The 22,377-nt window shown below is 41.9% G+C and overlaps 1 protein-coding gene across 3 annotated transcripts in view; it reads right to left on the reverse strand.

Moving 5' to 3' along the window:
• GASK1B (golgi associated kinase 1B) overlaps positions 1 to 21,585 on the reverse strand; it is a 72,115-nt gene extending 50,530 nt beyond the window's left edge. The window contains exons 1-3 of one of the 3 annotated variants that reach the window (XM_025267969.3): positions 21,437 to 21,585; positions 19,114 to 20,257; positions 435 to 649 (exon numbers count right to left, since the gene is read on the reverse strand). In XM_025267969.3, the coding sequence (XP_025123754.3) occupies positions 435 to 649; positions 19,114 to 20,023 (1,125 nt within the window). In that variant the 5' untranslated portion in view covers positions 20,024 to 20,257; positions 21,437 to 21,585. Of the gene's footprint in view, positions 1 to 434; positions 650 to 19,113; positions 20,258 to 20,960; positions 21,173 to 21,436 lie in introns of those variants that run through there. The other 2 variants (XM_006074045.4, XM_006074047.4) reach the window with 2 other exon arrangements.
• Positions 21,586 to 22,377: the final 792 nt, after the last annotated feature.

Raw genomic sequence — 22,377 nt, forward strand, 5'->3', positions numbered from 1 at the left:
GCCAAACTTCTACTATCACAAGATCCCAGGATTCCAGCCCCGTTTTGAGCAGTTGTGACAACTTGGGTGAGTTACTTAACCTCACCAAACTTCCGTTTACTTACCTTCCAAGTGCTGTAAGACTACCTACCTTGAAAAGCCACTGATGGGTTATCATAATAAATTGTATCTATGATAGATATGATGATTCTAGTAGCAATGTACTGAAGAATAACCTATTCAGAAATTAATAAAAGGGCTGAGGGACATTTCTGAACATTTGCAAAAAGATATAATGTCTTATGACGTTGTACCAGGCTTGCCAAATACAACATTATAGAATTTAAACTACACTTTCATAAAAACCCAAAAGGTGCAGAAACTTCCTAACTGCAGACTTCCATAACTCAGAGTTAGTCTCAAGTAACTACTGACTTGATTAAAAAAAAACTTACCTGTAACAAAAAATCAAAGAGGGCCATCTTAGACCACTCGTGGTGATGTATTTCAGTACAGCCCCATTCAGGCTTGGGTACTCGACCATTCTGCCAGCACTTCTGTTTCAGCAACTGCTGATAAGTTCCCCAAGTGAGCTTAACAGAAGAGTGGGTCTCATTATTTGTTGGAGACAAAGATGGATCCCAGAGGATGAAAGGACAAGGGCGGCCATCTATAAAAGCAAAAAAAAAAAAAAAAGAAGAAGAAAAAAACAGTTAGCAAGTTACTGACTCTGTGAGTGCCCTTGGATGTCATTCACTCTTTCACAGCTTTACACTCTCACCTGTCATGTGCTAGAATTGGATTAGATGACATTTATGGTCCCTTTGTCTTCTGAATAATTTAATATTCATATACCTTTATGATGCTTCCTGATAACAGTCTTATACGATGGAAAGTTACTATTAGACAAGGAAAGAAAAGGATTTTAAAAAAAGATACTTTATAGATGTGGCAGGAATAGGCCTGTAACCACCAATAACAACGCCCTCTGGTTAATGTGGTTTTATTCCACATCTAAAAGCAGCCACCATGAAAAAGGAAAGAATCCAGACATTTATAATTGTCTATTCAGTGTCTGAGTGGAGCTGCACTCTATTTGTAATAACAACTGTCTGATTTTCTGAGGCCACAGTATGATGTTAGGAAGAAAAAGAATTTTTAGAAGTTGCAAATTTAAAAGTGAAATTGTATGTTTCACACTAGTCACTATAATCTCCAAAGAAAGAGAAAGGAAGTAAGAGGTTTAGAGGTGTTTTGGTTTTTTTGTTTTTTTTTTCTTTTCTGATAGAACAACGGCACTGCTGGTAAATGATCATTTATTCACATAAAACCGCATGAAGTACATTTAAGCAAATACCTTTTTCAATTTCCAGTGCACAGAATATATTTCAAAGAAAATGCCACTCGAATGTTTTTGATAGTTTAGAAATTTCACTGCTAAACTGTACATTAAATGATACTGCAGGCTTAAAACCAAAAGTATCTCTCTCAAGCCTCAATGTCTGTCAAATAAAGTCACTCAAAGAGGATGATGAGCAGCTTTGCTTGTAACTTAAAAATCAGAATGATCTCTTGAAAAAAAGAAAAGAAAAGAAGTCACAAGGATGTGCAAAATCACATTTAACTCATTCTTAACAAGCCTGAACAATAGAAGCCTCTGAAACTATGGTTGGAATGTCAAGACACATCACAGGGATTTTTAAAGCTTTTTCAAATAACCTGAGAGGTTCTCAGTCTCTAACTGAGTTTGTTTTTGTTAAAGACTTATTTTCCCACCCTGCTTGTTTGCCTTCTGTAGAGTTCTTATCTCTGGTCTTTAATGTAAGGACAGTCACTCTTCTAACCACTCTTCAATTTGGCATTCCAGGGACCTCAATAATATTAATAACATTCACTTAATCATTCTAAGCACCTACATTCCACTTCTGTTCAAAAGAAAAATCTTTCTCCTTTTAGCCTTACAATTTAGGCCAGGGCATGTAGAAAGTCCTTTAGACTGTGGAAAACAGGTCACAGTCACTGATGTACAATTAAAAAAAAAATAAAGAAAGAGGAACCATAACTAAAGAACTTAATTGTTATCTCACTCCTTTTTATTTCCTTTACTGTACTAAATGATTTGGTGCTACTGGGACCTAATTATCTTCTTAGATGCTAGATAAATATAATGTTAAATGTATATGCTCCAAATACTATGCCAATTTTAAAAATAATAATAAAAAATTTCAGGTAGAAGCAGTCAATCCTAAAGGAAATCAACGCTGAGCATTCACTGGAAGGACTGAAGCTCCAATACTTTGGCTACCTGATGCGAAGAGCCAACTCATTGGAAGAGACCCTGGTGCTAGGAAAGATTGAAGGCAAAAGGAGAAGGCCGTGGCAGAGGATGAGATCGTTTGAAAGCATCACCAACTAAATGGACATGAATTCGAGCAAACTCTGGGAGACAATGGAGGACAGATGAGCCTGGCGTGCATCAGTCCATGGGATAGCAAAGAGTCAGACATGACTTAGTAGCTGAACAACAATAACAACAGGAGCAGTCCATCATGTAGTGGGGGACACGAATAAACCAGTGTAACCAAACACGTGTAAGGGACACAGCATAGCTTTCAAAGATTTTTTGTTTTTGTTTAGTCACTAAATCATGTCCAGCTCTTTGGGACCCCATGGATTGTAGCCCACTGGGATCCTCTGTCCATGGATTTCCCAGGCAATTATCCTCCAATAACAAAAAAGAACACAAATAACAAAAGCTGGAGAGAGTGTAGAGGAAAGGGAACCCTCCTACACTGACTGTTACTAGCAAGGCAAATTGGTGCAGCCACTGTGGAAAACAATATGAAGGTTCCTCAAAAAACTAAATATAGAGCTACCATATGATCCAGCAATTACAATGCTGGGCATATATCTGTAGAAAACAAAAATACTAACTTTAAAAGGTACATGTTCCCCAATCTTTGCAGCAGCACTGTTTACAATTGCTAAGATACATAAACAACCTACGTGTCCATCAACAAAAGAATGGGCAACAAAGATGTGGGATGTGTGTGTGTGTGTGTGTACACATTCAGTGAATACTACCTGGTAATAAAAATGAATGAAATTCTGCCATTTGCAACAACATGGATGGACCTGAAGAGTATGATGCTTAGTGAAATAAGTCAGACAGAGAAAGACAAATACTCTAAGTTATCACATACTTGTGGAATTTAAAAAATAAAGCAAATCAAATTATGTAATAAGACCGAAACGGATTCACAGACATAGAGGACAAATCAGTAGTTACCAGTGGAGGAAGGGAAGTAGGAGGGGCAAGACAGGGGTAGGGGATTAAGAGTCACAAACTACTATGCATAAAAACAAAGAAAAAACAAAGATATATTATACAGGACAAGAAAATATAACCATGATTTTTAACAACTTCAAACGGAGTATAAAACTACAGAAACATTGACTCACTATGCTCCACATGAAACTAATAAAATATTCTCATCAACTATAATACAAAGAAATATATATATATACAGCCTTAGAAAACAACACTCATCTACAATCTCCTATCCTAGTAACTGGTCCTATTATTTGTGTATTTACATCAGATATTTTCCCATGTCTTTCTTTCACACCTGAAAAAATTGTTTTTAGAAATTTAAGGAGTACAGCTTGTGGTTAGAGTTCAGACTCTGGAACCCAAGAGACTTTCTGAATTCTGGTCACATTACTTCTTAGATCTGTGATGTAAAACAAGTTATATAATGTCTTCAAACCTCGCTTTCATCCTCTGTAAAATGTAGGCAATACTGTACCTTCCAAAACTAACTGCATTAGGATTAATGGGATCATGCATTTAAAGTTCTCAGCATGGTGCCTCACATATATGCATATCCTAGAAAGGTTTTGCTTTGACCATGCATGCATTATAAAATCACATAATTCATCAGCCTTCCCTTAGCCCTTATTTGTTTATTGAGCATCTACTATATCTCAAGTGTTGCTCTAGGCCTAAAGCATACATACATACATACACACATGCATACATGTCAGGTTTTCAGTTGTTTGGTTTTTGTTTGTTTTGGTGTTTGTTTTTTTTTTTTTTTGTGGCTGTTTGGCTTTCATAGAACTTACATTTCCACCAAGGGAAAGATGCAAAAATTATAAAGGATCAGAGACATTTGGAATCATCTTACATATATAGTTTGTCAGAACTGTTCCACTAAATGTTATTTTGCAAACATGTCTCTTACAATTAAATATTCTTAAGCATTATCACTTTAACTGTGATATCTAGCCCTGTGGTCAGATGGTGACTGAGGGCCATACAATGTCCATTAGCAGGCACTCAACTCCATTGCGATACAAAAGCAGTGGCAACAATACACACACAAAGGGTGGTGACTAAGTGCCAATAAAACTTTATTACAGACACTGAGTATACGTTGTATATATTTGTAAGGGTCATAGTAATATTATTATGATGATATTTTTTCAACCATTTAAAAAATTGTAGAAACCATTAGTAGCTCACAAAACACAAAAATGGGCTGTGGGCTATCTCTCACCCACAGACTGTAGTGAATCAACTATTACCATTTCAGTCTATGAGTATATTACATTTCATTTACCATTTTCTTCCTTTTAAACCTTAAAATTTTTTGAACGATACATTTTCTATTAAATCATTTTAAAAATTGTTCTCAAACGGCCACAGGGAGCTTTCAGTAGATAGGAATAATTGGTTTTCTGTTAGTATCGACTGTTTTCCTCCACATCCATCTCCCGTTAGCAAATATTCTGACTGTCACAGAAAGAGGTTCTATCCTGCCCTGCCTGACATCAGTCACCACGGGAAAGGGGCTTCCAGAAAGCAGGGCCAGCGCCAGTTCTCAGAGTTGGTAGGCCACCCGCTCTTCCTCCCAACAAACAGGTCTTGCAGAGTATTTGTGCACATTGCCCTCCCTTGAGGTACTGACAGCTGCCAGGATGGCTCCAGAGCTCAGAACTGTGAGCAGCTACTGCGAGGAGAACTCCACTTTGTATAAAATATGGCTGATAACAGCATTAAATGAACTTTGATAGATCTGAAGGCATGACAGAAAAATAGTCTCTGAAAGCAGGAAATGGGTTAAAGTAACTTACCTGAAGTGCCTCAGAGATGAGCTGCATTCATCTCTTCACATTCGGGTTTGTCAAAATGATGCAGCACTGTGCTGTCCAGAGAAATTTTACAGTGAAGAAATAAAATTCTAACTGTCAGAGTGGGGAGGCAGTGGGTTTTAAAAGATATGTGGGTGCTCATGTAAACTAAAGGTTATACAGCTGTCTTTTAAAAAAATGAGACTTGCCAGTATAAAACTAATATTTTTTCCAAAATCTGAATAGATCCCCAGAATTTTTATGTTCTCCCAAGTTTGTTCTTTATTCAAAAGTACAAAGAAGACATTCTTTTGAGAAGATGAATGTGAAAATCCACGAAGAATGAATGCTATACACAGCCTCCTCTACCCTAGTTTACTAAGTGCCCTTCACCTTCAATCAGTGATGGGTCTTGTTGAACTATAGGGGGAGTTGTCAGTCTGCATCTATCACTGGGCAAAAATAAATAAAACATCCTGAGCTCTGAAATCAGAAGCCTTTTTTTTAATCACATGGGCCAAGTTCCAAGACTTCTTGTAAACAAGACAAAAAGGAAAGTGACAGTTCAGCTCAGAGCCTTTCATTAAAAATAACTCCAAAATCCATTAAAGAAAACAAAGACCAGCCAAAACTTGAGGCTCATCTTTGTTACGGGAAACAAACTGTGTCCAGTTCCAATGCAACTGTCTGATGCATTGAAGGAAAATTTGAACATTGCAAACCTCTAATCTGCTAAAAGCAGGTGTTGAAGGGGTGTACCTCCCGTGAGAGGGTAGCAGATGTCTGGTTATTAATGAATGATCTGCCCTATTTTTCTACAGTGCCTTTCACAGTAGGGTTCTGGTGTTTAAAAGTATTAGACAGAAGTGAAAAAAAGCAGGTAGGACCTCTTGGCTTAGTGTTGATGAACATGGACAAGTTAGTTAATGTGAGAGAAGGTAAATAAGAATGCAAGATTCTGATGGCCTTGCGGGAGAGGGTAGGGACAGAGAATAAGATACTCAGGTTTTTAAACATCCTCTTATTCCAAAAGCATGTATTTACCATTACCCCTTAATTTCTTGACCCATTTTGTCCCTGTGTTTTGGATAGAAAGAGTTCAGAGTGAAGCATACCAAAAATGGAGGACCCACCAGATCCCAGTCCAGGCAAGACCCATGCTGTAGCTAGGAATTCTGCAGAATCAGACAAATACATGTGTAATGATGATCAGGTTATGTGTCTGCCAGTTGAAGAATGTTCTAAAGGGAGTGAATGAAGGACTAAAATAAAGGCTGAGCTCTCAGTGCAAAGACAAGTAAAACAAAAAACTGCTGGGCTCTGGAATTGGGCTATAGCCATTGATAAGAAGAACCTTCTCTGAAGAAGAGCTGAGCATGTGGGTGGGGTTGAGAAAGAAGTCACAAGTATTGATTGTACCCTTCCCCCCCCCTTTTTTTTTTTTTTTTGGCTCTGTTGGGTCTTCATTGTACCATGCAAGATCATTAATTGTGGCATGTGGGATCCAGTTCCCTGACCAGGGGTAGAACCTGGGTCCCCTACATTGGGAATGCAGTCTTAGCCACAGGACCACCAGGTAAGTCCCAGGGTTCTACTCTTGACAGTATCTCTGGTCTCCATAAGACTGGAGCCCAGTCCTCCAGCCACCCTGACTGAGGCACTGAGCACCCCAAGAGGTAAAAAGACCATCTTCCAAACCTGTCTGGCAGGGTGGTGAGAGGTCCAGACAGACACTGAAATACAGCACTGTCACATATTAGGAAGAACCAATTTATATTAGGTTTTTATGATTTTAAAAGGGGAAAGCAACAGAGGGGCAGAATTCCATATATTTTATATGTTAAGAATCTGTGCAGACAATCGAGCCCTGAATACAAGGTCTTGTTTTAGGAATCTGATTTCTGGATGATTTAGTTCTTGCAACAAAAAAATAAATGCATTTAGTTACTGTTCTGTTTCACTAGTTTTCTTGAGGTGGAACTGAGTCTAAATAATCTCCACATTTCCTCAAGCATTAGCTAAGCGTGAAGCACTTGTGACTTCCTCCACCACAGACGACTCAAACAATCCAAACCATCAGTTCCACTTTAAAAAGTGTCCTTCTTTGTTCCGAAGCTTTGACTCATGGACAGGAACTTCTGCTTTCGAGGTCTGCCCAGGACTTCCGCTATGAAAATAGAAACTTCCAGATTCTTCCTGCCTCAATATTCCACTTTGAAAAACAGGAACCAACCTCAGCTTCAGAGGATCGTGAGGATGGGATCACTGCCAGGCTCCACAAACAATCACATTTTGCCAATAAAGTGTTCATCACATCTGGGTGATGCAGTCCTGGGCCATTTAGTGTTTGCTAATGTAGATGAAGAAGCCATGAACTCTTGACTGGAGTAAGCTTCCTGCAGTCCAAAGCCCATCACATCACCCTTCTTCTTCAGACCTGTCAATGATTCTCCATGGTCTGTGGGATGAAGTCCATGTCTTTCCATGACACAAACCCAATCATTCTCCACTCTCCCCCTCCAACCGCTAATCTCCTTTTCCCAGAACTGTTTTCCAGGCACATGCTCTCTCCATATTTCTACACCCACCCATCTCTCACTTCATCCACAGTTTGACATTACTGCTTCTACATCTTTTTGCAATACCCCTAACAATCCCCCTAAATACACATCCCTCTCTGTGCCTCAAAAAATATCTCCATTGAGGTCTTTACCTGACCACTCTTGTAGGATAGGTTTGCTTAGCCACCTCCCGCCTTCCAAGCTGGGAGCTCTTGAGAACAGGGAGTCATCACCAATCATCTTTGTTTCTCCAGCTCCTGACATAACGTCTAGACCAAGTATTCAAATATGCTGATGAATAAATGAGTGAATTTTTCAGAATCCCCCACTTTCCAAATCTAGACTGTAGGTTCTAAGCAATAGTCCATGGCCCCTGAATAAACACTTGGTTGATGTGACCTCCTAGTAAGTGGTGATTTCACTGTACCCAGAAAGTAAAGAGGAACTAAAGAGCCTCTTTAAGGTGGAAGAGGAAAGTGAAAAAGCTGGCTTAAAATTCAATATTAAAACAAAGATCATGGCATCTGGTCCCATCATTTCATGACAAATAGACGGGGAAACAATGAAACAGTGACAGACTTTATTTTCTTGGGCTCCAAATCACTGCAGGTGGTGATTGCAGCCATGAAATTAAAAGAGGCTTGCTCCTTGGAAGAAAAGCTATGACACACCTAGACAGCGTATTAAGAAGCAGAGACATTACTCTGCCACCAAAGTCTGTATAGTCAAAGCTTTGGTTTTTCCAGCAGTCATGTATGGATGTGAGAGTCAGACCATAAAGAAAGCTGAGTGCTGAAGAATTGATGCTTTTGAACTGTGGTGTTGGAGAAGACTCTTGAGAGTCCCTTGGCCTGCAAGGAGATCAAACCAGTTCATCTTAAAGGAAATCAGTCCTGAGTATTCATTGGAAGGACTGATGCTGATGCTGAAGCTCCAATACTTTTGGCCACCTGATGTGAAGAGCTGACTTATTGGAAAAACCCTGATGCTGGGAAAGATTGAGGGCGGGAGGAGAAGGGGACTACAGAGGATGAGATGGTTGGATGGCATTACCAACTCAATAGACATGAGTTTGAGCAAACTCTGGGAGATGGTGCAGGACAGGGAAGCCTGGTGTGCTGCAGTCCATGGGGTCGCAAAGAATTGGACATGACTGAGCAACTGAACAACAACAGTATAAATGGATCAAAAAGACTTAGAGGCCCTGAGAAGTAGAAGTGGGGGCATCCAGGAGTTCCAGGCCCTCATTCTACCACCCAGCCCCACATCTCCATAATTCTCTGAGACTGGGAATGATAAACACAGGAGTGGTGCAGACACATTGCCTCACTCCTTGTGACCCAAAATCAGTGTCTTGAGAAGGGGACAGTTAAGGCATCCTGGCTCCATTCAGGAATCATACCAAAAGGCCATGGAGGTAGCAGGTTCTGATGTGGACGCTGATTACCTGGGAAGGCCCAGCCCCACCCGCTGAGAATCCATTAAGGCGAGAGGGTAATGGTGAAGACTCATACAGTGATGAGGATGAGGCTGGGTCCCAGCCCCACTGCACACGACCTGCCAGCCTTTGGAGGACACATTTACTCTCTGAGCCTCGTTTTCCCCACAGGAAACCTGTTCAAGACTAACTGGTGTGTGTGGCTGCCATACAATTTGGTGAGATGAACGTAAAGTGCCTTGCACTCCACAAACAGGAAAGACTGGGATCATCCACCATCCACCCAAGCACTTTCATTAAATGAGAACATGAAGTGCCTGTTTACTTAGTTCACGTAAACATCAATTTCGAGAAACAAACTAAGAAAATCTAAGGAGACATTATCACGAAGAGCTGAATTAGCTTAGAAACCAAATGAAAATAACAGATAGCAATCACTGAGTGTCCTTTTGAGAGGGGTGGCGCTGTTATATATATTTTATCCACATCAGCTCACTCAATGCTCACACCTCCATGAGGTTAGTACCATTACCAATATCATGATACTCTTGAAAAAATAAGGCAGAAAAAGATTAAGTCATTCCTCCCAGACCACACAATTCTCAGGTGGTAGAACACGGCTTCAAATTCAGGGAGTCTAGACTGCCAGTCATTATGAGCTGAACTGTGTTCCTCCAAAATTCACACGATGAAGTCCCAACCCCAGATCCTCAGAAGGTGACTGCATTTGGAGAAAGAGGCAATTAAGAGTGGTCCTAACGTAGTACTCTTGCCTGGAAAATCCCATGGACGGAGCTTGGTGGGCTGCAGTCCATGGGGTCCCTAAGAGTCAGACACAACAGAGTGACTTCACTTTCACTTTTCACTTTCATGCATTGGAGAAGGAAATGGCAACCCACTCCAGTGTTCTTGCCTGGAGAATCCTAGGGACGGGGGAGCCTTGTGGGCTGCCATCTATGGGGTCACACAGAGTTGGACACGACTGAAGTGATTTAGCAGCAGCAGCAGCAGCAATGCAGTATAACTCATGTCCTTAGAAGAAGAGATTTGGGGACTTCCCTAGTGGTTCAGCTGGTAAACATTTCGCCTGAAATGCGGGAGAAATGTTCGATTCCTGAGTTGGGAAGATCCTCTGGAGAAGGGAAAGGCTACCCACTCCAGTATTCTGGCCTGCTTGGAGAATTCCATGGACTATAGTCCATGGCGTCACAAAGAGTCGGACATGACTAAGCGACTTTCACTTTCACTGATGGTCCAGTGGCTAAGGCCTCTCCTTCCAATGCAGGGGATGCAGCTTCAATCCCTGCTCAGAGAGCTAAGACCCACATGCCTCTTGGCCAAAAAACCAAAACATAAAACAGAAGCAATAGTGTAACAAACTTAAAGACTTAAAAAAAAAAAAAAAACTGTGCACATAAAAAAAGAATCCTAAAAAAACTTTTTTGAAAAATTTTAATTTTTTCTAAATAAAAGAGATTTGGACCCAGTGAGGGAATGCAAGGGGCCCAGGATCACACAGTTAAGCTCATAGGAGGACGCAGTGAGAAGGTGGCTGTCTACAAGCCAAGGAAGAGGCCTCAAAGAAACCAAACCAGCCGACACCTTGACCTGGAACTTCCAGCCTCCAGAACTGTGAGAAATAAAGGTTTAAGCCATCCAGTCTGTGGTATTTTGTGGTATCAGCCCTAGCAAACAGATATGCCAGTCCACTCTGTGAATTGCAAAGCTATTTGAATTTAAAACTCTACAGCTTCTTCCTCATGTTTAGAGTCACAAACAGAAAGTACATGCTACAAATTACAACCACACTCAACTGAAATGTCAATATTTGCCCGTTAACTGAGGTCAGCACCTATGTAGTCCTTAACCCACCTAGAGACAGCAACAGATTCAGTCCCAAAAGAAAGGTCATGACCGTGGGCTCAGGCTCAAGCTGACTGAATCTTGAAAGCAGGGGTCATATAAAGAACCCCTCCAGGCTATGAGCTGTCACGTGGTCCAACACTGTCAGCTCCATGGGGACAGGGGTTCTTAACTGTTCTGCCCACTGATGTAGCCTCCAGTGAAGAATGGCTGGCACATAGCAGGTGCTCAATAAATATTTCTTAAAAGAAAAAAGGATAATGTGATGCTGGAGAAGGAAACAGACTGCATGGAACTGAGGAACATGCCATTTTCAGGCTGTGAGGACTGTGGCAACTATTAGCCACTGACCCTTCTATCCCAGCTTCGTGGGAGATCCAGGGGTGCCTTCCAAAGGAACAGCAGAGAAGGCTCCCAGGTTTCCTTACTTGGCCAATGAAAGTATGTAATGAGCAAACAAGAAAACAGCAGAGCCCAGCGCTGCTTGGAGCCCATGCTCAGTAAACCTGTGTGTGAAGCTGACCAACTCCCTTCGATTGCTAAAGAAATAAAACCCTTAAGGCTTTTCTGATAAAGAACACAACATGTTTTCCTTCCAGCTCCTCAAAAATAAGACATGATTCCTATACTCTTGAGTTAATATTTTAAGAAAGTTTGCACCCCGTGTCCAAGATGTCTAGGATTTTGAAGTCAGGGTGTTTCCAAGTTGTATGGGCATCTGGGTGATTCTTATAATTCCCTGAAAAACACCTCTGTCCTTACCTGAGAGCTTGAGACAACATGAATTGTGCAGCGGCGATCTCCCTGCCCTGGCAGTCGCACTGCCAGACAGCAACTCACAGCACTGCTCACATGGACTCGAGAGGAGAGTGAAAAATACACAGCGTATTTCTCCTGCTTTATGATAAAATGAGGCAGTACAAGGCGGAGAACAGTGAGCAACTTGGGATTTACAATGAATTTAAATGGAAGTTGGTGGGGTGCTTGCAGTTTGTCATCCAAGCAGCCTTGACACACGCAATTCCTGGAACTACCTTAATTCAGTCTGACATCTCTGTGGCAATAAAGCAGCATCCTAAAAATAAAGCAAACATAATGCATCTTCCATGCTAGGCATGAAAAATAGTAGGATGCTTAAATGCTACCAAAATGGTAGCCCTTGGGATTCATTTGCGTAGCTGGGCAGACTGCCACAAAGGTTGGCCAAGCTGCTAAGTGGAGGACCACAGGGGCTGCTGGGTTCCTCTGCTCTTTACATGAACATAATCTGCTTTGTCTTGCCTTAGATACATATTTGAAATATTTTATTAAAAACTTATCTAAATGTATCAACACCACACAGTATCTGGTGACCTCTGTCATGATTGATGACTTTCCCAAGGACAGTTTGGCAGAAAACTTACTAATGTGTTCAGTCATATTTACATACAAGTAATTGTCTATGGTAAAACAAGAAGATCTAGGAGGCATTGGCTTGTATTTAAACCACAATAACCCTTGTAGCCGTGTTTAAAGTAGTATGGTCATACTTCCCTTGAGTGAAAATTAGTATCTATATTAAACGGTTGAGTTGAAAAAAATAGGTTAAATAGAAAGGTTGGCATAATGATAAGTCAGAAATCACCAGGTTAAAATTTGCACATTACTGTCACTATCTCATGATTATAACAAGTTATGTTTGAGCAGTATTGTGGGTAAGAGAAGCAACATGGGAGACCTTAGTATCCGACAGATCTGGGTACAAATTCCACTTCCACCGCTCACTAGCTATGTACCCTTACCAAGTCTCAGGATTCTCTGCTGTGTGGAATTGTTAAGTAATGCAACAGTTAAATGATATCAAATGCAGTATAGATGTTCTGTGATACATAACACTAGATTCTTTATAGACTCACAACTAAAAAAATATTTCATTATTGCAAACATGGATTTTTTTTTTACAAAGCTTTTGATGCTATCTTTCAATTCAGTTTTGTATTTCCCACACAGGTATCATAGGATGGGACTCTGGCCCAGTGATCATGGCTAGACTTTGTAGGATGGTCCCCTCCTGACCATCCCTACCTAATTACAACCTTACGCTTCCCCAAGTACACCCTTCTTATTTTCTAGAATATATTTAGAGTGACACCTGTCAGAAAATAGTTCAGTACACCATTCAGGGCCAGTATACCTGCTAATTTCACATATATATATTTTGGGATTCAAGGAGAGACATCTAGAATTCATCAAGTTGTACAACCAAGAACCTGCCCCAGATGAACCTTAGCTAGTGGCTCTGGGATGACAGGATCACTTCTGTCAGTTTTACAAACAACAAATAAAGAAATACCTGGAGCTTTATCACTGGGACCTTTTGTCTTCGGACTGAATGGGCAAAAAGCTTCATCTGAGGGGCTGCGACAGGCACATCATTCAATCACAGCCTCTGATGCTCTTTTACATCTCCCTTTGCATCTTATGGACCCTTTTTACATCAGGGTAATTTATATGACTTTGAGAAAAGGTATTTAACTACTCTAGGCCTCTCCTTCCACGTCCACAAAATGTCTCATAGAGTACCTGTCATAAAAGTTTAGGAGGATTTAATGAGATAATAGGCGCATGGTACTTACCACTGTGCCTGGTATGTAGTGACATTCAATATTATTCTTGCTATGGTTACAGTGTTGTCTCCTTAAGAAATAAAATAGCCCATATTTGGGCATCAGCATCTAGTTGTGTTAGATAACTGACTAACGAGTACATGAATAGGTTGTGGTGATGGGGAAAGAAGACACACTTAATTAAGGCCCCTGAAATGATTTGGTGAGGAAAGCAGATGATAAACAGGAAGTTACAAGACAAGTGCTTGAATTCTTCCTGGAAAATAAACTCATTGTATGACCTTGAGCTGCTTTCTTCTTATCTTGCTTCTCAAAATTGAAGTAAGAGAGTGTCTCCTGCATAGGTTTCTTTGAAAGATTAACTGAGATAAGCAAAATATCTGTATTCACCACACAAGACAGACTAGCCATGTTCTTGTTACCAAGCATAAATTCATTTTCACAAACATTCATCAAAAGTCAGAGAAGAAAAACAACACTTAGAGCAGATTACTTACAGGACTGTCTCCCTAACCACTCTCCCAGATATTAAAAGCTTTACTCCCAGACCAAGCCAGATCATCAGAAAAATACATACCTGAGTTCCACTGTTCCTCCTGCAGAAAACTCATTATCAAATTACATTACAGTATGAGGTTGCTTCCCAGGTGGCTCAGTGGTATGAGGCCACCGTACATTATGGTATGAGGCCACCATACATTATGGTATGAGGCCACATACATTTCGGTATGGGGTTTTCCCAGGTGACTCAGTAGTAAAGAGTCCGCTTGCCAAAAGAGGAGATGCAGGAGACATTGGTTCGATCTCTGGGTTGGGAAGATACCCTGGAGGAGAAAATGGCAACCCACTCCAATATTCTTGCCTGGAAAATGCCATGGACAGAGGAGCCTGGCAGGTTACAGTCCATGGGGTTGCAAAGAGTTGGATACAACTAAGTGACTGGGCACATGAGGCTGCAGACCATATTATATTGATGGTCTTAAAAGAATAAGCTCCATAAACCTTATTATTTGCATAATTCAGAGGCTGCCAAGGACATTTTTCATTACCCTTTTCAATGAGCTATTTATAAGATACTGCAGAAGAAAGACCAGCCTGGATTTAGGACAAAGAAATGGTAGCAGTTGTCCTGAGTTTTGAAAGCCTGAAGCAAATATAGATTTACTGTTTAGAATCAGTGGAACAGTCCAAAAATGCATTCTTACATTTATTCAAAAATATTTGCTGAGCACCTACTATGTGCCAGACTCTCCACTGGGATCCAGAAACACAGTGATGAGCAAGACGGGAGATATCTCTGCCTTCACAGACCTAAAGCCTAGCGGGATGGAAGAAATGGTCAACAGGCAATTGTAGTTACAAAGCAGTGACACAGAATGAGCCAGAAGCAGATGCTGGGTACCTAGATGAGATCTATCATCACTTTAGGTAGATGCGGAGGCTCAAATAAAGCTAAGCTTGGACCAAAAAAGGCTTAGGAGGACCCTAGAGGGAAGATACACATATCTGTGGAAATCAAAGGGAGAAAGACACAAGTCAGGAAAAGGCTAGAGGTAGTACCAGGAACCTAAGACTGTGTATCCCCTACCATGACCAGAACTGACCTATATATGTTCTTTACATCAGTACAATATCTCCATGAATAGAATCATATTGTGCAGAGTGCTCATAACCATATCTAAATTAGGTCCTAGCCTCCTGAGGAAATTGGCCTGATTTTATGACTCTCAATAACTACATTCTAGGAGAAAGAATCAAAGAAAGAACAAAGAAATTTCTAGTATTACCTGAAATACGATCTTTGGTATTTAATTCATCACATAGAGAGTCATGTCAATGCAATCTTGCTGGTTTCTTTCCATAACCACTTACTTCTGAAAGGAGAGGGGAACACCAGTCTATACTGGGATTATAAATGCCTCCTTCAAATTGAATGCAACTGCCTTCTTCATTTGCAAAGATGCTGGATATTTGAAGAACGTAATTAGATACCTTAGAGGTATCCTGGCAGCAAGAAGTTTCACTAAGCAAGAAGGACATCGCGGTTTCAGTTCTAGTCCTGTCACATAAAGAAATGTTATATACCCAGAGAAAACTAATTCAAAAAGACACATGCACCCCAGTGTTCATAGCAGCAGTATAAAAGCCAAGACATGGAAGCAATCTAAATGTTCATCAACAGAGGAATGGATAAAGAAGATGTGGCACATATATACAGTGGAATATTCTTTAACCATAAAAAAGACTGAAATAATACCATTTGCAGCAATATGGATGGACCAAGAGATTATCATGCTAAGTACAATAAATCAGACAGACAGACAGAGAAAGACAAATATATGATATCACTTAGATGTGGAACCACCAAAAAAATGATACAAACGAACTTACTTACAAAACAGAAATAGATTCACAGACATAGAGAACAAATGTATGGTTACCAAAGAGCAGGGCATCAATTAAGAGTTTGGGATTAACAGATACACACTACTATATATAAAATGGATAACCAACAAGGACCTACTGTATAGCACAGAGTATATTTTGTATATTAAAAATCTTTTAATAAACTATAATGGAAATGAATCTGAAAAGAATATATATGTGTATGTATAACTGAATCACTTTGCTGTACACCCGATGCTATCACAACACTGTAAATCAACTACACTTCAATTAAAACAAATAAGATGATAGAGGAGGCTCGGGGGCTATATGAGTTCATTGAGGCTACTCAAAGAAATTCGTACCTCACATGCTTAGTGTAGTAATATACATAGCCAATATTTACTGAAGGTTTTGGAGAAGGAGATGGCATCCCACTCCAGTATTCTTGCCTGGAGAATTCCATGGACTGTGGAGTCTGGTGGACTACAGTCCATAGGATCGCAAACAATCGTACACAACTGAGTGACTAACACACACACACACACACACTCTGAAGGTTTTCTATGGATTAACTAACAACAGCCTCATGAGGTGGGTATTGTTTCATGGAGGGTCACATGACTGGTAAATTCAAACTCAAGCGGTCTGGCTCCAGAGCCCAGGCTTCTAACTCTACTTCACTCTCCCAACTCCATCCAGCATTTTCCCAGGGAAGCTGGAAGGACAGATCAGACTATGGTTCCTCGGGATACATTCAAGCATGCATCACCTCTTCTGAAGGGCCTTGTCAACGTGAAATGAATGGCAAGAGAGCCTTCCCAGGAGACCCTCTGTGCTGCTGGCCCAGGATAGCCTCAGTGTGTGCCTGCTGTCTCTGTGCCCTCCTGGATCTCCCTTTTCTCCAGGAACTCCTGTCTGGAGGAAGTGATACAGCCACCTAAGTCCAAAGGCGAAGAGCTGATGTCAAAAAGTTTGCTGGGCCTGTGCTCAAAACCTAGCTTAGCCATGAACACAAGGCCAATTACTTTGCCTAAATAAGCCTCAGTACAACAAAGGTCCATCTAGTCAATCGATGGTTTTTCCTGTGGTCATGTATGGATGTGAGAGTTGGACTGTGAAGAAAGCTGAGCACCGAAGAATTGATGCTTTTGAACTGTGGTGTTGGAGAAGACTCTTGAGAGTCCCTTGGACTGTGAGGAGATCCAACCAGTCCATCCTAAAGGAGATCAGTCCTGGGTGTTCATTGGAAAGACTGATGCTGAAGCTGAAACTCCAATACTTTGGCTACCTCATGTGAAGAGTTGACTCATTGGAAAAGACCCTGATGCTGGGAGGGACTAGGGGCAAGAGGAGAAGGGGACAACAGAGGATGAGATGGCTGGATGGGATCACCGACTAGATGCACATGAGCTTGGATAAACTCCAGGAGTTGGTGATGGACAGGGAGGCCGGGCGTGCTGCGATTCATGGGGTCGCAAAGAGTCGGATATGACTGAGCAACTGAACTGAACTGAACTGAACTGATTCTCATCTACTAAGTGGAAATAATAATAGCACCTACCTGCTAGCACTGTTGTGAGAAACATAGGAATCGAGGTGTATATGGACTATATGTCTCAATTTGTGTAGTGTTTAGCAAATAGCAAGCACCTGCTAAAAATGAGCTTTTACCAACATTTGCTTGAATGTTAGAGAAGTTTTCTCACATCGGCCTCCTCCTGGTGAAGACTCTGAACTTGAGACATGGAAACACACCCGTGAATCTGAAGCACTTAGCCATGAACCAGAATGAGTAGGGAATGACCAGTCTTTCTAAGCAAATCACAGGTAGTTCAACAAGTACCCATTCTAAGGCTAAATTACACTCCTGAAGTAATTAAAATGCAGTTTGGCTTTTGACTACTCCCAAGGCTTTAATGCATTCCAGTCCAGACTCCACAGGGCCTGGGCTGAAATGCTTTTATGGTGACAGGAGGGGGCTTCCCAGGTGACTCTAGTAGTAAAGAACCCTCCTGCCAATACAGGAGACATAAGCAAGGCCGGTTTGATCCCTGAGTTGGGAAGATCCCCTGGAGGAGGGCATGACAACCCACTTCAGTATTCTTGCCTGGAGAATCCCATGGACAGGGGAGCCTGGTGGGCTCCATGGGGTCCATGAGGTTGCAAAGAGTCAGACTTTGCATTCACTGAAGTGACCTAGCACACACTCACATGATGACAGGAAGTAAATAAATAGCCTTTGAGCTTACAATGTCTTTCGGGTTCTTTTTAGCCTCTTGGACTAGCCTGGATTGAGCTAGTGACAACTTCTGGCATCACTATGCTTTCAAACACAAGCAAGGGACCTACCTTACTTTGTCCTAACACTCTGGAATTGCCTCAGGCACCAGAGAAAATTCTTTCGGTGGCATGAGCATGGCCACACACCAGTCCTGGCCACCTGCAGCCGAAGCAGCTGGCTGTACACCCTGGGACTTGACAAAATGTTTATCACCTGACGGCATCTGGACACTCAGGTTCCATAAACCATAGTCATGGATTTGGAGAAACCACCAGCTGATTAGTGTATCTATGGAACAAATCGTCTCTTTTGATCTCATTAGCTTTGTAAATGAAAGCAGTTAATCCATTGTGAGAAATGAAAGTGTTGAATCTAACATGATCTGGCTCTGGGCCTCTTAGAAAGATTCCATCTGCAGAAAAAAGATAACCCACCCCCCACCCCCACCTTACTTTTAAAACTTCCCATCCACAACATTCTACTTACTTCCATAGTAGTATCCTATTTAATAATGTGCCTGACTGTCCGCTAGTTCTTTTCTTCCACCCCACCTTCCACTCCTCATCACTGAAATTGCCACTGGCTTTAATTAGGTTTAATAAACCTCTGGGAAGCAAGGTCAGGGAAACAGAGAGCTCAGATTACCGCAGTGGGAGCTTTCTCTTGCCTGTGGAGGACAGCTTGCCTCCTCCCAAAGCTGGGAAAATCAAGGATGCCAACCACGTGGATAGACACGCCGCTGCTGCTGTCCAAATGGGAACCGTGGGTGGAGAAAATCATTTAGAAAAAGAGAGGGAGGCAAAGAGAAAATCAAGCCCAATCCCCGACAGCTGCAAATAACGAAGCCTGGGAAAGGGTTACCTTGGATGAACTCAGACTTCCTGCTCACAGAGGGCAGGGTCCGGTTGAGTCCCAGGATCCTGTCCAGGTGGAAGGCAAACACTTCGCTCATGTCCAGAGACTGCTTGAGCAGCCCGCAGGGGCTGGGACCGCAGGCGGGCACCGAAGGCTGGGTAGACCCCTCCAGCACCAGCAGGCGTGCTCCGCTCCTGGACTGGGCCTGCTGGAGACCCGCCACAGCGCCGTTGGCCAGCAAGCGCATCTGGCCGATGTCTTCTTTGCTCAGCCACGATGGGGCGCTCTCGCTGTAGATCCTGATGTTGCTCTCCCCGGCCAGGGGCAGCTGCACATCTGCGCCCCCACCTCGCGCTCCTGGACCCTGGATCCACCTCCAGGGTCGCTCCCCAGCCTTGGCCAGGTTTCCTCCTGGGACATGCCCAGGCACTTCAGAATCCACTGCCCTTGCAGCTACCTGAGGCCAAAGGGATGGTCCCACCAAAGCCTCGGGCCCTGGGACTCTCGAAGCCACCGCATACTTTTTCCTGCGCTTCGGTTTCACTGTGCCACGGATGTTGGCTGGCTTGCTGCGCTTCGAGCGCAGAGTGATGTACACCACGTTGGGCTGCAGCGTGGTGCCATTGCCCTGGGACTCGGGAGGGGCCAGCGTGCCATCCAGGGGTATCTCAGGGAAGGGGGCCTCGGTGGCAGCCCGGCTCTCGTGCGGCCCCTTTCCTGCCGGCCTTGCGTGCTGGACAGAGGCGCGCCCCACCTGACTGACCAGGAAGCCCAGGTAGATGGCGCAGGCGGTGCCCAGCAGGAGGTTCCTCCGCGTCCTGGGGCGCCGGCTGCTCCAGAGTTTCCGCACCCTCGGGACGCACAGGGAGCAGAGGAACCAGTTTATGAGCTGCCCTGGCTTGTCCGGGCAGCTCATTTCTCCGCGGCGTCCACATGCTGAACAGAGTTTAAACTCGGCCGTTGGTGCGTGCTGACATGAAGCATGGTTTTCTGAACGCAGCTGTCGCCTCCGCTCGGGTATTTAAGTGGTCTCCAGTGGGTCGAGGTGGAAGTTAGGCGTTGGTGATGGAGCCGGGAAGGCTTCTGACCCTGGCCACAACAAACCTTTTACACCCCCATCAGTCTCCCCAAGGAGAAGTCTGACTAGTTCCTGGGAATGAATGGAAAGAGTGCACTGAGTCACAGTCTCAAACTCCCGTTCAGTTCCTCCACAAGAGGAAATTTTAAAAAACGGGACCCTTTCCTTTCATTACTGTCACTACTAAATAATTTTTTAAATGGAGTTAAAAAACAAATAAGATAGATCTATACATTTGATATTCAGTTGCAATTAGTGAAAACAAACTACCAAAATCCAAGACTGTTTTATAACTTGTAGCTAGAGTCTTTTAATTTGATCCTGAAGGAAAAGCATTAAAATGGGACAAATTCAGGCTTTTCTCTTTGAAATTAAAAAGTGATTTAAGAAAAGCAACAAAGGGTTTTAAAAATCTATAGCTATCTTCTATTTATTTTTAGAAGTCTTGCATTAATTAACTGGGCAGAAGCACCAAATATTAACATTCAAATTCAGAAATATATTCTCTTAATCTGATGATACAATCTTTTCTTCATAATACATTTCATTATCTTACATTAAGGGTCATTATACTATAAAGCCATACATGTTCACGTATCTTGGAAGTAATTACATTTATTCGGTCATACACACACAAACATAAACACAAAACATGCATCTAACTGCTTTTTATTCCTTTTCTTTCCACCAAATTCAGCTGAAAGAAAACCCAAAGCTCTCTAGCTGTCTTTTTTCACATTATTAAAAAGAAGAACTGGTAAGCAACGTTACTTACACAGCTGGCCCCGTGCTTGGCTCCAGGAAGAATGTAATCTCTGACTCTAATGCAAAGAACTTTTAAAGGCTGAGGCATGTAAGTAGAACATATTTCATGGTCAAGAGTGTTCCACATTTCAAATATTTCAGCTCAGCTTTAAAAGTTCCCTTGAAAACTACTGATCGCAAAACAAAACGGATACTTGTTAACTGACTGCTGACAACCCACTTTTAAGACGTGAGGGTTTTTTTTTTTTTTAATATTAAAAAAAATGAACTTTAATTTTAAATTCTGAAAAAAACAAATGCCGTCCAGAAGCAGTTTTCATTCAAATATTTCTCCACTTATTTTTAACCCCCGGGAGCCCTCTAGTGTCCTGTTTAGAAACAGACTCTTGGAATTCAAAGGCATTTGAGAGGGTTTGAGGCCTCCTGAGATGAATGCCATCACCCCAGAGGCCTGGGATTAGAGCATCAGAGTTCCCAGGGACTCACCTTTTCATCCTGGCTGTGTCCAGAGTCACATTGATCTCCCACCTCTTCTGAGAAGTGGCCTAGAAATTCATAAAAAGGTAAGAAAGAGTTAATGCAAATGAGGGTTAAAATAGAACAGGCAAATAGGAGTACACATGGGTAGGAAGAGACGTTTACAGTGTGCCCTTGCACAGTACAACAGATCACAAAAAGAAAGTTGCGGATTCTCTCTGATTGGAGGTATTTAAAAAACAGGTTAGTGATTGGTTTAGGTGATTTGTGTGTCCTGGCGCAGAGGCAAGGGTTGATGACCTCTGGGTCTCACTTAGACTTACCATTTTTGCTTCTACAGCAAATAGAATCTAGAAGGCAAACAGGCAGGCACACTGGAAGCAGACAGGGAATGACTCCCCGCCCCGGAAAAGAAGGTTGTGATATGGGGGTTGGAGAAATTAGAGTATTGTCTGTAATCCTAAAAAGACTACATTTGACAATGCAAAAAAGGTCAAGCCATTAGAATATATATAGAAGGAAAGAATTAACTTCCAAGTGATGAAATACCAAAAATTGTAATAGAACTGTTCCTTTAGCACTCAAACTCAGATCTTTCTTCCTCTTTAAAAGTTCTGCCATGTGGAGGAGCGGGACAGGACAATTCCAGTACTGACAGTGGCCTAGAAATACTTGTAGATTCTGTCTAAGCTTCATGAGAATTTAAGCATCAAATTGATTTCCATTGTACTTCAATACTCTTTTTAAAATTTGTATTGGGTATAGTTGATTGACAATGTTATGTTAGTTTCAGGTGTACAACATAGTGATTTAGTTATACATATACATGCATCTATTCTTTTTGAGATTCTTTTCCCATTTAGGTTATTACAAAGTATTGAGTAGAGTTTCCTGTACTATACAGGAGGTCCCTGTTGGTTATCTACTTTATATATAGCAGTGTGTGCATG

Source organism: Bubalus bubalis, chromosome 17 (assembly GCF_019923935.1).
Source record: "Bubalus bubalis isolate 160015118507 breed Murrah chromosome 17, NDDB_SH_1, whole genome shotgun sequence".
NCBI lineage: Eukaryota > Metazoa > Chordata > Mammalia > Artiodactyla > Bovidae > Bubalus > Bubalus bubalis.